The sequence below is a fragment of the Lissotriton helveticus genome, chromosome 7, assembly GCF_964261635.1.
Source record: "Lissotriton helveticus chromosome 7, aLisHel1.1, whole genome shotgun sequence".
NCBI lineage: Eukaryota > Metazoa > Chordata > Amphibia > Caudata > Salamandridae > Lissotriton > Lissotriton helveticus.
This window is the reverse complement of record NC_136068.1, coordinates 157,373,046-157,389,972: the sequence shown is the minus strand read 5'-3', so window position 1 is coordinate 157,389,972 and position 16,927 is coordinate 157,373,046. Positions and strand designations below refer to the sequence as shown.

Here is a 16,927-nt window from a genome sequence, read left to right as displayed (position 1 = left end):
CTGCATAGAATTTACATAACAGGTCCCCAACTGACACACACGGGCGGGCCAGCGGATGGGTCTTTTAGGAGGGGATGCACCCAAACTGGCACATTCATGCACATAATATGGCATTGTGATCTAATCCAGGAATATTGGCGTAAAATACACGAAATAATAAGCGAGACGTTGGAAGTCGAGATTAAACCAGAGGCCCCTAGATGCCTCCTTAATATCTGGGAACCCACTGATCTCAACACACACGCCACACAAGGGGTCACACTCGGCTGCATGGTCGCTAAGAGGAATATAGCTCGGCTCTGGAGGGCTTCACATGCACCTACGATCACTGACTGGAAAAAAGACCTAGATTGGTGTATGCTAAGAGAGAAGACTGTATATATGGCCCGAGGCTGCCCCCGAAAATGGTCCAAGATTTGGACCCCCTGGAGTGAATACCGTGGCAATATATGTACTCTTCCCCGTAATATTGATTGTGATGATCCCCCTTCCGGTGATTTCCGATTCATTATCCTACTGTACCTGTATGTATATTTGATTTCATTGTATTCCCCACTATTGACTTCTGTGGAACTGTACCTTTGTGTTTCGAGTCTGTTTAATAAAAAGATTTAGTTAAAAAAAAAAAGAAGCATTTTGCGATTTCTAAATAGTGATTTTTACCCAATCGCCATTTGGTAATCTCAAAATGCGAATGTATGTAAGGAATCCCTAAAGATACCGCGATTTCCTAATATTATCAAATAGCGATGCAGTAAATAGGTAATCGCTGTTAGGTAATATTACTCCATTCGTTCCTATGGGCCTAGAGGCCCATAGGCGCGAATAGTTTTGACTTAGCTAATTTGCGATTACCTAATAGGCAATCGAAAATTTGGTAATGTAAAAACAAGGGTGCCCGGGGGCGTAAGGCCCCACTGAAAACCCCCCAAAAATGTGCACATGTAAGGCGCACACATGCCCCATGTGTGCGCTACATAGAACTTTGAAAAAAGCATTTTTTGTGTATTTACAAAAACTGTACATGGTTACCATCGACTTGGAGTTAATTGCAATAGCATTTCTTACATGTTCTCAGAGAATCGCAAATTGCGAATCCCTATTTGTAGTCTAAATTTTTGGTAATTGCAAAAAAATGCAATACCTCAAATGCACTGCCAAAGCCTTTCATACATCTTGAAAGGCTATTTTGCATTCACAAAACAGGTTGATACATGAGGCCCATAGCTACTTGAGATAACTATAACTGGTGAAGTTCAGTGTTTTTTTTTTAAGCTTAAAACGTTAGATTGTCACTGAAATTTTCCCCTAACTATAACGTCACTTTAACCTTTTTTTCCCTGTTTATATAATATATATATTATATATATATGCTTGAGCAAAAGACCTTCAATTAAGAAGACGCTGCACACCACTTCAAAGATTTTTCCTTAGTTGTTTATTTCCTGTAGGTTCCCCACCTACGCGTTTCGGACATACACTGTCCCTGGTCACGGTTAACAAACAATTGTCCATCATTTGTGTTTGGTATTTATACTAGAGTCACCATATGGCTTTTTATGATGCATTATGGGCTTCGTAGTGCTTCGCAGCTTGTCTTGGTGTTGGATGAAGCCGGTTTTCAGCAGTCTGCGTTACAAAGGGGTATTTAACAGGTGCTTGTACCATATTTCAAGCAAATGTTGTGCGCATGGATGAGACAGTCAAATAGTTGAATGTCCTTATCGTAATACTTGCGAGATCCATGACCATGCGCATATTAAATAAATGACTAAGTGTCTGTGAGTCAATTATGGCTGAGTGCCTTTAGTCGACTCAATTCCCATTGTGTTGTTTGTGCCGTCCACACAGCCTTCCAACACCAGATGACAAATAAACATTAAAAAACAGTATCTAAGTCACATGTCTTTCATTATTCAAATCTAAGCCATATTTTCATTTAGATAATTTAGAAATTTCAGTACATATCAAAAGGCGTGAAGTTCATTCAGGGGTTTAAGTGTCAATATTTACAGTATATGTACATTAGAGCCATCCAGGACCTCACAGATGGGCATGTAACTCCTCATCCCCATTCAGTCCCCACGGGCTCCTAGTTTTGAATCGTATTATTAATTTCGATTCAAGGCGTCTCAATTTTTTGGTACGGTCTCCTCCTCTTTCATTTTCATTCACCATAGCAATTCCAGCATATTTGATATCTTTCCAGGTCTTACCAGGATGAGTTTTCAAATGTTTAGCCGTTGCATAGCTAAAATCATTGTTTTGGATCGCTCTTGTATGCTCCAATATTCTCTATTTGAGAGGACAGATAGTTGAGCCAATGTATTTCTTACCACAGAAGCATTGTATTTGATAAACCACGAATTGGGATTCTGTCCTTTATTTCAAAGTTTCTGCCCTTAGGATCCTTAATGAACTTAACATTTTGACCAATTTTACACGCTTTGCATGATAGACATTTGGTGAACCCTTGTTGCCGTTTGTCTAGCCATGTAGTTGGTTTCTCTTTTTTAAAATGGCTATTGACTAGAGTATCTTGAATTGAAGGGGCTTTGCGAAAAGATATCAGTGGCCTATCTCCAATCAGGGAGCCTATTTCTGTATCTTTTTTCAATACATTCCAGTATTTTGTTAAAATTTGTCGTATCTTGAAGCTTTCCTTTGAGTAGGTAAGGATCAGTCGTGGTTTATCATCATCTGGTTTAATTTCCTTTTTGTTCCTAGGTATCAATGTTTCTGCTCTTGATTCGTTCTTGCTCTCTGTTCTCCTCGTATGATGTCTGCGTGTTTGTAACCACGTTTTGAAAAGCGAGCCTTTGTTTCCTCAAATTTGCTTTCCATTTCTGTTTCTTCAGAGCAGTTACGTTTCATACGCAAAAATTCCCCATACGGGATGCTTTGCTTTAGTGAGACTGGATGTTAACTCGTACCATGTAGTACGCTATTTGTAGATGTTTTTTTTCTAAATACTGTAGTTTCCAGTTTGTTGTTTTTTACATAGATTTTTGTGTCCAAAAAATCTATTTCTTTTTTCTGGATGTTGAAAGTGAACTTAAGTCCCACCTCATTTTCATTCAGGATTTCTATGTACTTAATCAGTTTTTGTTTGGGACCCTTACATAAAAGAAAAAGGTCATCAATGAACCGGAGCAATACAAAAGGGGATGATGGACGGTGCGCTTGAGCAAATCAAACACTCACCCCCAGTCAACTGATCTGGGTTTAATCCATCACCGTCCACTAGCCCACTCAGCCACCCCATTTCAGACATGGCTATATGCAAATCAGTCTGACCCTGTGCCTCATGGGAACAGTCCAGCCCGAACTGCCAAGCCATGGCAGTTTGGGCTGGACTGTTCCCACGAGGCACAGGGTCAGACGGATTTGCATATAGCCTTGTCTGAACTGGGGTGGCAGAGTGGGCTAAAGAACGGTGATGGATTAAACCCAGATCTTTTGACTGGGTGTGAGTGTTTGATTGATTCAGATGCTCCGTCCATCACCACCTCCTTTTGTACCGCTTTTGGCCGCCATAAGTGTGTCAGGGTATGCTCAGACGTGAGTCCCTTGCTCACTTTGCCACTGGATTCAAGCAAGCCGGGCTGAAGACGGCTGGAATGCCAGAAACCGGTCCTCGGAAGCTTGTTTCCGGTCCAGGGAAGACATGGCTTGGCAGTTCGGGCTGGACTGTTCCCATGAGGCACAGGGTCAGACGGATTTGCATATAGCCATGTCTGAACTGGGGTGGCAGAGTGGGCTAAAGAACGGTGATGGATTAAACCCAGATCTTTTGACTGGGTGTGAGTGTTTGATTGATTCAGATGCTCCGTCCATCACCACCCCCTTTTGTACCATCAATGAACCGGAGCCATAGCACCACATCCGTAGTGTATGGTTCATTTTCTTCTCTCCAAGCTATGTTTTTCTCCCACCATCCCATGGTGAGATAGCATACCCAAATGTTTGAGCGTAGATGTTTTTATTGAAAAGGAATACGTTGTTCATTAAGCAGAAGGTTATCATGTCCAACAACATGTTTGTATGTCTTAACTCTGATAGTGGCCTTTGTTTCAAAAAGTATTTGATTGCTGTTAGTCCCACATCATTTTGTATTGCCGTATATAGTGACACCACATCTATTCAGGTTTCCATTCCATTTCCATGATGTTTCTAAGAAAATCACCAGTATCTTTAATAAATGAACTGAGTGTTGGAACAATTGGGACCAAAAAATAGTCAACATAAGATGCAACATTTTCACACAAGGATCCACAACTAGATATTATTGGACGAGCAGGTGGCTTGTTCAAGGTCTTGTGAACCGTGACCAGGGACAGTGTATGTCCAAAACGCGTAGGTGGGGAACCTACAGGAAATAAACAACTAAGGAAAAATCTTTGAAGTGGTGTGCGGCGTCTTCTTAATTGAAAGTCTTTTGCTAAAGTATAATCTGCAAGGCTGTCCCTTACCTCACCGCCAGCACCAGCTAATCAGCTGCTCCTCCCGTTTTGAGACATTTGCTCATGGATATATATATATATATATGTATATATATATATATATTTTAAGTAAATTTTTCTACAGTAATGATTAGAGCAGTTTTTTTATGTCTGTTTTAGGGATTTTAAGGAGGGTTCTAGCGATACTATGACCATCCCACTATGGAATTTATATATTTGAAACTAAGGATATGACACGTATCCAGTATTTGAATCAATGTCAATGGTCCAAAAAAGAAGTGTCCTCTGTAAGTAATCTCAAGCTGTACCTCAAGTTGTTTTTTAACTGTTTTGTAACATATTTATATTAGATGATTAGCACTTTATGAATACAAGCAAATAGCTCTTTTTGGTAGCACAATGCACTTTCATGAATGTTTACATTTTGATGCACAGCACTTTACATGGAAGTTCAAATGTACATTTTTGGTGGTTCGATTATATTAGCTAACCCTGGGCGTAGGACTACGCTCGCGGAGCGTGCGTAGTTTGTGCTACTATGCGCTACGCGAATTGCACGTAGCACTGTGCAAAAACATGTAGCATAGCAGGCATTTTTTGCATGGTTGCGGTCCTCAACGTCAAGTTGGCGACCGCGAGCGAACAAAATCAACATCACGGCGAGACTTCTTCCTTGGTCGCGATCAGCAACATCACGTTGCTGATCGCGAGCGTGGAAAATATACCTCCCGGCGATATTCTCAACACAGGGAAGTCAGGTTTCTCATTGCGAGTGGTCGCATATATTTTCGTCTCGAAAAAGGCTAACGCCGAAATGCGTTGTCTTGGTGCACATCAAAATATTGTGCCATAATCCCTGGTGTGCCGCTTGTTTTTCTCGTCTGGAGTTCTGGAGGAGAAGCCTTGGTGAATATATATATATATATATGTATATATATATATATATATATATATATATATATATAAAAAAACTTTCAGCCTTTGATGTGGGTAAACTCGGGAACCACAGCGCCAATCCACACACCCGATACACCGTTGGAATCGTCAGGGTGTGTAGATGGTTATAGGCTATATAAATAAATAAAAAACGTTATTTAAAAAATGTAAAATAAAAAAAAAGTAGTCCCTCCGAAGTAGCGCCGGCCGCGACGTGCGTGCTCAGGTCAGGAGCGCAGGAAGGAGCGGCGTCCAGGAGCGCGACAAGGAGCGGCGGACATGGCGCGGGGGAGGAGCGGTGATGTGAGGAGCAGCGGACAGGCCAGCAGGGTGCGAGCAGCGGACAGGCGGGAGGAGCGGCGACTAAGGTAAGGGGACCCATGTGGGGGCAGGCGGGGATCGGGGCAGGCGGGGTTCGGGGCAGGCGGGGACAGGGGGCAGGCGGGGGACAGGCTGGGCGGGGTACAGGCCGGGCGGGGGCACGGGCTGCTGCACAATGTCGGGGCGGGCGGGGGTCGGGGAAGCCTCTTGCACCCGGGGCAGGCGGGGGTCGGGCCAGGCGGGGGTCGGGGCAGGCGAGGGACAGGCCTGGCGGGGGCCCGGGCTGCTGCACAATGTCGGGGCGGGCAGGGGGCGGGGAAGCCTGTTGCACCCGGACAAGGTCGGGACGGGCTGCTAGTATATATATATATATATATATATGTATATATATTCACTGAAAAAAACACAAGTTTCAGGGACGTTATAGTTAGAAACTAGCATTTAAAAAACCTTTGCAATTCACTGAAAAGAACACAGGTTTCAGGGATGTTATAGTTAGAAATCAGTATTGAAAAAAACCTTTGAAATTCACTGAAAAAAACATAGTTGGATATTTCACTTGTACAAAACCAGTGAAATTCGGCAGTTAAAGGTTCAGCTAACTATAATTCGAGCCCCTGCAATGCACTGCTGATGATGTCACATATTACATCACTCATGACATGGTCAGTGACATCACTGATGATATCTTAAATGACATCACCCCCAGGGGCTTATACAAAACGATCTGCACACCCAGCGTGAAATCGGACGATTTTCTTTTTTAATTCTTTTTTTTAAAAGATGCTTTTTTTGGCCCTCGAGGTCCCTCTGAGCAGACCTAGGGCGTCAGGGTGTTTTAACCCCGCCCCCTTTTCTTTCTTTTTTAACCTTTTTTCCACAGTTTTCTTGTGACTCAGTTACCGAGTCACAAGATGGCTGCCAACACATTCATATTTGGGGTGTTGGCAGCCAATCAGAATTGAGCTCGTGCTCGGGAGGGTTCGCTAACCCTCCATGGCGCTCAGATATTGATATTTATATGTTTTGAATTTCTCAGCAATTACTGAACGTATTTACACCATTTAAAAAAAAAGGACACTTTCTAGACCAAGACCTACGTTTTTGCCAAACCTGGTGTAATTCCGTTCAGCAGGCTGGGCTGAAGCCTGTTACAAAATTCCTGTGGAAATTAACATGAGGAAAACGCGTTTTGGGACCCCTCTTTTTTCTCTGCCCCCGCTTGATGAATCAACCCGAAACATTCAAGACAGGAGCTGACCTGAGCGGGCCATTCGTTTTGAGAATTTTGCGAAGATTCGGAAGGTAATAACAGTGATCTGCACAGCCAATTGCAGTTTCAAATGGCAATTTTCACCTGCTGACCTGTTTTGATCAGATGGCCTTCTTCACTGTTAAGTATTTATATTAGAAATTGTAGAGCTGCACTTACCCCAAAAGCCCAATATCCAAAGATGACGATTATAAAATTGATTACATCCACCAAAAACATCAGAGCATAAACGTCACAGACGGGGCTGTACTCCGGGTGAATGATGTCATAGAAGAACTGCCTGATTGGCAGATAGATCTGGAGAGCTCTGAGGGCAAAACAAGCACAACAAAATATAAGTCTAGAACCACATTTAAATAGATCTTTAAGAAAGAAGGTGGAACTGTACTTTTAAAATTTATTTTTTTTCATTTGAAAATGCAATTGATATCAACAGACTCTATTTGCAGACTGGCCAATCTAGACAGACATTGCCATGTAATGCCAATGAACTTTCGAGAACTTTATATCAGTTAGAAGATAAGGGATCCACTGACTCGGTCCAATCTGAAAAATACACCCTCTGGTTCTGAGCAATGCAACTTGACAAAATAAACAGCTTACTTTTACTCCTTAAGAAAGCATGTGACCATAGGCTTTCAGCACCTGGCACTTGGAAAATGCTCTTCGCGTCTGACTATGATCTGCCTATAAAGAGCAGAGAAGATGCTCAAAGCACAATCCCAGTATATGGTATAATTAATTAATTATTAGGAAACCCCTAGATGCTCCTCGAAAAGCTTTTTAGTCATGACAACAGGTCACTATCATAAGACACATAAGAAAATCCTGATGGAATCAAATCTGAAGATACGTTTTGAGACTGAGTGTCAAGGTTTGCAAAGCAGAGATCCTTCACATTTAGCAATAATATAAAGGGAATGTACTCTAAACTGTGGGTATTGTGGTTATAAAAGTCTGGGAAAGACCCCCACTAAATTTCAAACTCACTATTAAAAGAGTTGAATCAGAATATTAGCTGTTGGATTCTATATAATTAATTGTACACATTTTATTCCTATTGGTGTCATGAAAAGCTATGCCAACCCCTCTTAGAGTTGATCCTGTAAGCTAGTTTATACCCAGATCTCTACAACCAACTGGCTGTGTTATATTATTAAACTTGGAGAGCGTGGAGCAATTTGAATCATGAGCTGATTATATATGGAATAAAGTATCTCCTGCCATAGATTATAAGGCAAGTCATCGATGACCTCCATGAGCATATAAGTAAAGAGGCCGAAGGCAGAGTTCCTTTATTTGGTTATGTAACTCTGCAATACCCTTGTAATGATAAACGGGATAACTTTATTCTTTATGATACATGGACACACCATCACCCTTCCCACAAAATGCTTATATCCTCTGTGTGGTAATATGAACGAGATCAGATGTTTGTAGACTTGTAGAATAAAATTAGAATCTGTGGGGCAAAATTAAATACACCAAAAAGCAGTTAGATATTTGTTGCAAAAATATATTAGAATCAGCTTAATACATGTCAAATAAAAAAAAAAACACTGTAGCTAATATGTAGAAACACGCAGTGGGTTTCTACTTTTCCGATAATTACTTAACGCATAGAAAAATTATAAATATTTACTTTCGGTATATCACTGTCCATCGAGAAAAGAAGCAGACGAAGGAAAATTCAGTTTTCCTTTACGTTTTTAAAAGTGCAGCTTTTATTATGTTCTGTGCCCCGCCTTAGACACTGGTTGCTGGTTCTGGCAGTGGGAACTCAACTGTAATAAGTTAATACAGTTGAGCAGCTACATATTTGCTTTATTACAGCTGACTAGGTGTGTCACAGGTCGCATTAAATAAGGAAATTAGAAACAGGCTTGCATGCTCCCATGCATTATAGTAGCTCTTATGTACATGTAGTAGGTACCTTATTCAAGGTATACTAAACAGTCTCAAATCCCTTCCTATGTGTCCTTCTGGGCTCTGTCAATACCTAGTTTAGTATTGCATGTGTTCCCTTACTATTAATGAAAAGAGGTAAAAAAGAAACTGGTTAAGGCACCATTAAGACGTTTGCAAGTTTGTTACAAGGTGGATTCATACTTGTGGATAATACTTCGAAGTTTGGGAAAATCTTTGTGTGTTTTGAGTTCTGTGAGATCTGGACTGTCTGAACAGAATCTTTTTACTAAGCATTGCACCATCTGTGTACGGGATCCTTCGGCTGGCACGATTGCTTCTAACGGAGAAGACTACCACCTCAATGACTGTTAAGGCAACTGGAATGCTCACTACAACACTATGACTAAATTGTAAATACAGACTCCTGTTTAAGGAACCAACTTTGTAATGGTACTACGTATGGACTGTTAATGAACAGCGCCACTGTGAATGATTTCTTGTGTACTTATGCTATTATGTTATTTGTTTTAGCTTTTGGGAGGATTTGCTTACTGCTCTCTTGTCAGATGGCGGTAATAATGAGTGAAGCACAATTTTACAGAGAACAAATTGCTGTTAAGTTGTGTCCCTATCAAGATATTGTTACTGTCAGTAGTTAATAAGGTTGTCACAGACGTGTGTCCTAACTGGTGAATCCTTAATCAAGATGGTGAGGCTTCTGGTAATTTTTCCTCAGATACTATATTTTTGGGAGGTAAATAGCTTTCACTTCTCATTTTGTGTATACTCCCTCAATAACCATTGTCCTGGAAGTCTTATGGACTAAGGGGGTCATTTAGGGTATGGAAGACTGTTCCAGTAAATCAGTGCTTGATCTGCCAATTTTAGAGGTGGTGGACCCTCTAGGTTTACAACAGCAGCAGCCCCTCAGCTGGTTTTATCATAGGAAACCCTTCAGACACTTGACTGCCAGCTCACACTAGTGATTTCTCTACTTAGGAAGGGCAATTTGTATAATAAGAAAACAGTAACTCTTTAACACTTGTTTGTAAAAATTGTATACTACAGGTACAGTGAACTGTGCAAAGACCACATTTAATTACATTTTAATGGCCAACTTTTTCCCCTTCAGCATCTGTTGCTTTAGCTTTGCCTTGAAAGATTGTCGCTTCCTCTTGGGATTTCGTCGAAAGAAATGCCAAAATTTCTTTGTCTCCTTTTTCACAACTTTTCCTATAAAGAAATAAAAAAGTAGAATTATCTTTGTTATCGATTTTATTTTCCCCTCATGATTATCCTGACAATATTAAATGTATAATTTCTTCTCCATTGTTCATAAAGAATATCAGCATCTTGTAAGAAAGTGGATTGTTTGTTGGGGTGGATGGTAGTTCACCACAATTAATATTGTCCCTATTCTTGTTAGTTCCAGTAAAGGTTTCAGTAATTTAAACCTGAGCGCAACCCCTGGTAGCTATAGCATAGAGTAGGCAGGCTTAACTTGAGAAAATGTCTAAAACATTTAGAGGTACCAAAGCAGTTAATAAGTAAAAAACAATACACACAAGTTATAAAAATAGAGAATACTTCAATGAACATAAAGAGACCAGACCCACATAAATCTATTAAGGGGTTACGAATATATGATTTTTTGAAATTTTAAATAAGTTTTAGCGCCAAAAAGCGCAGAGTGCCAACTGCGGACAACTGGTCACACGCGAAAAGGACAAAGGTAAGGTTTAAGGCTGGCCGCAATGTAGTGCGGGTTGGATACGAGGCACAGGGAGGTTCCAGTCAAAGATGGATTTAGAATTTTTTTGAGAAGGTAGAGTTCTCACTGGGGCAAGGTTGCAGGCTGGATCCAATGATAGGTTAGTTGACGACGTGCAGGTGAAGGACAAGGTCTTGGTAGAGTGGTATTCCGACAAAATATTGAGTAGGAAATGTCGACTTACACAGATATCGAGCTGGAAATATCGTGAAAGAAATATCGACATCAAGAATATCATTGTGAAGAATATCGAATTTAAGGTAAGAAATATCGTTTTCAAAAATATAGAAGTCATTAATGTCATTTGCAAAATTATAGTACAAAATATCGATTTTTTTAATAATGTTATGTATTTTAGTTTATACTTTAAATGTATGTTATGAATTTATTTTTGTATAAGTAGTGTTTATGTTTTTTAATATATGTGTTACATTTTTTGTAGTTATCAATTTTATTTGTAAGAAAATTTTGAGTTTTTTAGTTCTGTAGCGAGTTGTGGGTTCATAGGGGAATAGGGTGGGACATCATTTAATTATAAATAAATGAATAATGATTTTTTATTTATTAATATTTATTTAATTGAGATTTTAAAGTGTTAACTGCGGGAAGTTATTTATTTGTAATTAATTATTTGGCTGTTAATTAAAATTAAATAATTAAGTGGTAATTAATTATGGAAATTGTGAACTTTTTTAGGTGCTGGTTGTGGGGTTTAAAGGGGTAAAGGGTAGGAAGTAATTTTTTAATAATCAATAATTAGTTATTAATTTATTTTAATTAATTGATTGAAAATTAATTATGGAAATTGTGTAATTCATTGTAGGTGCGTGTTGTGGGTTTTATAGGGGTAAAGGATTGGGAAGCAATTAATATTTAATTAATTAATAATTAGTTGTTAATTAAGATTAATAATTAATTGAAAGTTAAATATGGAAATTGTGTAATTCATTTTTGGTGTGTGTTGTGGGGTTTATAGGGGTAAAGGGTGGGAAGTAATTTATGTTGACCTAAATAATACTTAGTTGATCATTAATATTAATTAATTAATTGCTATTTAATTAGGGTATTTGTTTACATTTGTTTTGTAAGATTTACTTTTATAGGGGTACAGTGTGGGTAGTTAATTAATTTTACTTTCTTTATAATTAGTTTTTTAAATACTATTAATTTTTTTTATATAAAAACGTTTTAATTGCGTAATTATTTTTTTTACACTTTCATTTTAGCTGTGGCTTGTGGGAATTATAGGGGTTAAGTGTGGGAAGTTAAATAGTTTTTAGGAGTTTTAATTTGTTTTTTAATTAATAATATTTCTTTAATTGATAGATAATTAATTATGTTAATTAAGGAAGTACATAAAAAAGTAAATGTGGGTTGTGAATTGTGTGGTGTTATAGGGTAGGAAATACAAAAAAGTACATTTATGTAATAATTCATGTTTTTGTTTCTAAATAATTTCTAATTAAAAATATTTATTTGTATAGACTTTTTTTATTTAATGTACTATTTGTAGGTAGTTGTCATATATATTTAACATTATAATATTTTTTAATTAATATTAAATATATTTGTATTTAACATTTTAACATATTTATATATTTTTTAATATATTTTGTTTTAAAAATATTTTTGTTGTTAATATTTTGTTTGTTTTCAATTTTTAATTAACTGGAATGGGAATATTAATTGTTACCGCTCCACAGTCCAACACTTTCCCTATTGTTGCACTCACTGGAGTGGGAATAGTAATTTTTACCCCTCCCCTATCCAACACTTTCCATTCTGTTGCACTCATTGAAGTGGGAATAGTAATTTTTACCCCTCCGCTATCCAACAATTTCCCTACTGTTGCACAGACTGGTATGGGAATAGTAATTTTTACCCCTTCGCTATCTAACACTCCGAGTACTGTTGCACTCACTGGTTTGGGAATAGTCATTTTTACCCCTCGGCTATCCAATACTTTTACTACTGTTACACTCAATGGAGTGGGAAGAGAAATTTCTACCCCTCCACTATCCAACACTTTCCCTACTGTTGCACTCACTGGAGTGGGAATAGTAATTTTTACCCCTCCACTATCCAACACTTTCCCTACTGTTATACTCACTGGAGTAGGAATAGTAATTCTTACCCCTCCACGATCCAACACTTTCTCTACTATTGCACACACTGGAGTGGGAATAGTAATTTTTACCTCTCCTCTATCCAACACTTAACCCTACTGTTACACTGCCTGGAGTGGGAAATGTAAGTCTGAAGAGTTTTAAATAGTTTAATGTTTTAATTTATAGTAGAACGTTTTTTAATTCGATTTTATGTGATTGGTAGATATATATATATTTTCATTTTTTTATTTTTATATAATTTTAATATTATAAAATAAATTAAAGCTAATAGTTTATTAATTGTTTTAAAGTAAATATATATATTAATTATTATGTATGTGAATTTAACTTTTTTTAATTAAGTTTATGTTATATTTGTTAAGATTTATATTAAATGTACGTTATTGTTTTATATGAATTTTATTATTTAACATATTTAATATTTATTATTTTATTTTATTTATATATAAAAATAGATATTTTGTACAACTATATATTTTACAATGATATTTCCCTCCCCCCCCAATATTTTTGTACTTAAGTTAGGGAGTCGATATTTTTGCATTCTATATTTTTTCATCTATATTTTTTACTTCTATATTTTTCACATCGATATTCTGTCAGTGAACCTCATTTGACAAAGGCAGGAAAAGCTCACAGTGGGAAAAGTCTGGAGTGTGCACTTAGCAAACCACCAGCGCCGATCAGAGGTTGCTCAATGTCGGGCCTGGTCAAGATTTCTATCTTCGTATTTATTCTCTTTTCTGGAAGTCAGATTCTTTCATCAGGTTAAGGCTGCCAGCTGTAGCCAGAGAGGGTTCAAATGTGTTTTATGCTGCTTGTCCTGGGGCCCTCTGAATCAAGTTTGCTGCTATAAACATGAACATGCTAAGAACATGGCGGGTGCTGCGGCTAATTCAGGCCCATCAGCGATGCACCCTCGGCAGAACGACTGGCAGGTAGGTCCCGGCCTACTGACAGTTCTCCAGGCGGAAATCTCTGAAAACCTTTCTAAGTCCCAGCTTTAGGGTTAGTCAGGAGGAGTACACGCCGCCCCAGGAGCCTCAGGGACACCACTTAGGAGTCAGGACTCACTCCTGTAGAAGCTACCATCAAGGTCGATCGAAGGCAGGTCCAATTGGAACTGGTCAGATGAACTCTTCATGAAAGTGAGCTTCTTGCACCTTTTGTATCCCTGTGGCTTAACAGGTCGGCCAACTGACCCTTGGAATCAACTTCTCAGGCCTGGGTACAAGTGGGAGCAGGTCAGGCAATCTGGGTTCTCTTCTTACAGCAGGTGCAGTCTTTCTTCTGCCTTCCAGAGGTTCCGAAGAGGACACTTGGGGAGCCTCATTTATGCTCAGTGCCAGCCCATGGGTGGGGGAAACTACTGGACCCTCCCTAAACAATGGGGTAAAAGTTCCCAGGAGAGACCCTATCCTATTTTGCAGTACTTTATGTGTGTTTTACTGTAAACTATCCCTCAGTGCCTATAACTAAAATCAACATGCGGAAACTTTCTTCCCCTGTGCAGAGCTCCCTGGGTTCACCCAGAGGTGTGGCTTTGACAATTGGCAAACCCTCCCTTGTGGACACTCCAACCCAGTTCTTGGGTAGCTCCCTCTTCCACTGAGTGTGGGGACAAGCTGGCTATGAAGACAAAAGGAAAGCAGGCCTAGGTGTAAGCTACATCTGCCAGTCACAAGGTAGGCATACTTTAAAGCTCTCGAAGGGTCTTGCTCCAGCCCCCTAGACCATCTGGGGAGCCATCAACAATCGGATGACAGTGGGGCCGATTCACAGAACTAACTTAAGACAAAATTCTAAACTTACTACTTTTGGTATTCACAGACGTTAGGATTTTGTCTTAAGTTTGTCTTAAAACAGACTTAAGACAGACTTAAGTTAGGATTTTGTCTTAAGTCTGTCTTAAGTCTGTCTTAAGACAAACTTAAGACAAAATCCTAACTTCTATGAATACCAAAAGTAGTAAGTTTAGGATTTTGTCTTAAGTTAGTTCTGTGAATCGGGCCCATCGAACACTGGCAGAAAGGCACTTTGTCTCAGGCAAGAAAATAACTTTCTAAAAGTGTAATTTTCAAAATAGTACCTGAAAATCCAACTTGGCCATTAAATTGGATTTTAAATTACTATTAAAGTGAGCCATTGAATCATTCTAGCTATTCCTAAACTGAAGTTAAAGATTATATTGTGGTATAAAGTAACCCAGTGTTTTTCTATGGGAGAGCCAGCCTTGCCACAGTGAAAAAACGACTTTGGAGATTTATCACTGCTAGGACATTTAAAACATAAGTGCACATATCCTGCGTTTTAACTACCATGCACCCTGTCTTATAGGCATGTAGGGCCTGCTTTAGGGGTGACTTGTAAGTATTAAAAAGGAAGGTTTATGCCTGGCAAAAGGTGTATTTTACCAGGTCGGACTGGCAGCTTTAAAACTGCATACCTAGGCTTCAGGGGCAGGCTTGTTTTTTTTTTACAGGACTACTGTGGTGAATGGCACAATGAGTGCTGTAGTCCATTATTTGTATTTTAATTTTAAGGCTCTGGGTGCAGACAGTACCATATAATGGGGACTTATAAGTAAATTAAAAGTACCAATCGCGGGTATACCAATTTGACAGTATTTAAAAGTGAGAGCACATTACCACGGGGCAACAGGGGTAAAGTGAGTCCTAATGCCAACGAAAACAGGTTCAGATACAGTAGATAAAAAATCTGGGGGAAGACTACCCAAAAGATGGCCATTTTTAACACTACCCTACTCAAGCTTATGTAAGGACTGAACTATACACCCAAGAACATGAATTAGTGATCTTGTAGATAATAAGCATAAGCAATACCCAATCACTGAGCAGTCAGCTCATGTAAAAGGACTCAGGAGGCTGACCAATTCTCTACATTAATCTCTAAGACATGTAAAGAGGGTAACAGTTTTAAAAGAAGAATGAACAGAACATATTTGTTGCTTTTATCCCACTTTTGAACTTACCATCACTGCCTGCTTTTTGAGATTTTCGCCTTTTTCTAAAGGCATTTTGATGCTTGAAAAAATTCCACTGCCCTATCCCACACTTTTTGTCTTCCTCGTCTTTACTTTCTCGTTTCCTTTGCTTTTTGCTCTTTTTCTTTTTCTTAGACTCGGGCACGCTCACTTCTTTATCATCCCATAAACCATGGCACTGTTGGAAACAATTGAGAGAGGATATCATGAGTGCCCCAGAGCTCCACATAACGGGTAGAATATCAATGTCTAGGTAGGCTTCATACCTTCAATGGCAATTGCTTTTCTAATACACGGTCTTTCAGAAAGAACAGAAGCAGATTTTACTTAATAGGGATTATTTTAAAGGTGATGACATAGATTCATTGAATGCTGTTGTTCCGTGCCAGCAAGCTGGTGTGGTGTTTTTATCTAGGAACCTGAATCGATATTTCTATTTTATGCCCTTGTTCGGTTATAATCAATAATATCCCTATAATGGCATAATAATCAAATCCTATTCAGTCGTAGCACATGCTGTCACATTAAGCAAGGCTACTTCCCCGGACTCCTAGAAAGCTCAACGAGTTCTCTAAACAAACCAAACCTCCAGCAACCTGGGAAATCCCCCTTGCTTTTGTTTTGATTTCGTCCTAGAAATCCTGTAAAGCACTGTAAGAACGGCCAGTTCTTAGTGACATCTTTAATGACGTATTATGTCCAACCTTATGTCAAACCCGGCACCTTTCAGGTATAAATATACCAACGTTGCCTTAAGCAAAGACACGGTGGTGGTTTTGGAGCAGAGCAGCAATCTACTTGCCCGAGAGCCCAGCTGATGCCAGAGCCCACGGACGCTGCCCCTCCTCTTTTGACGCACTGAGAGAGACGCTGTCTTTTCTCCTGCCGAGAAATCCAGCTCCAGTGTTTCCAGATACCTTCGCGGGTTACTGGGATATCGAGTCCTGAGAGAGAGATACAAGACCTCTTGCTTTCTATTTACCCAGGTACGGAGCTGACTAAACCCTTAAAGAGAATTCTTGAGTCAGATTCTTGGCAAAACAAACTTAACTTAAACTGCTACTTACTTCTTCCTTCCCACGTATTAGGCTTAGGTCAGGTACACCGGGGTAGGCGTATTTA

The 16,927-nt window shown here is 39.1% G+C and overlaps 1 protein-coding gene across 1 annotated transcript in view; it reads right to left on the bottom strand.

The window, feature by feature from the left end:
* The window catches only part of LOC144768973 (piezo-type mechanosensitive ion channel component 2-like), a 700,333-nt gene that overhangs the window by 132,648 nt on the left and 550,758 nt on the right, over nt 1–16,927 (bottom strand). The window contains exons 42-44 of the mRNA XM_078652965.1: nt 15,794–15,983; nt 10,005–10,134; nt 7,153–7,300 (exon numbers count right to left, since the gene is read on the bottom strand). Of these exons, the coding sequence (XP_078509091.1) occupies nt 7,153–7,300; nt 10,005–10,134; nt 15,794–15,983 (468 nt within the window). The remainder of the gene's footprint in view (nt 1–7,152; nt 7,301–10,004; nt 10,135–15,793; nt 15,984–16,927) is intronic.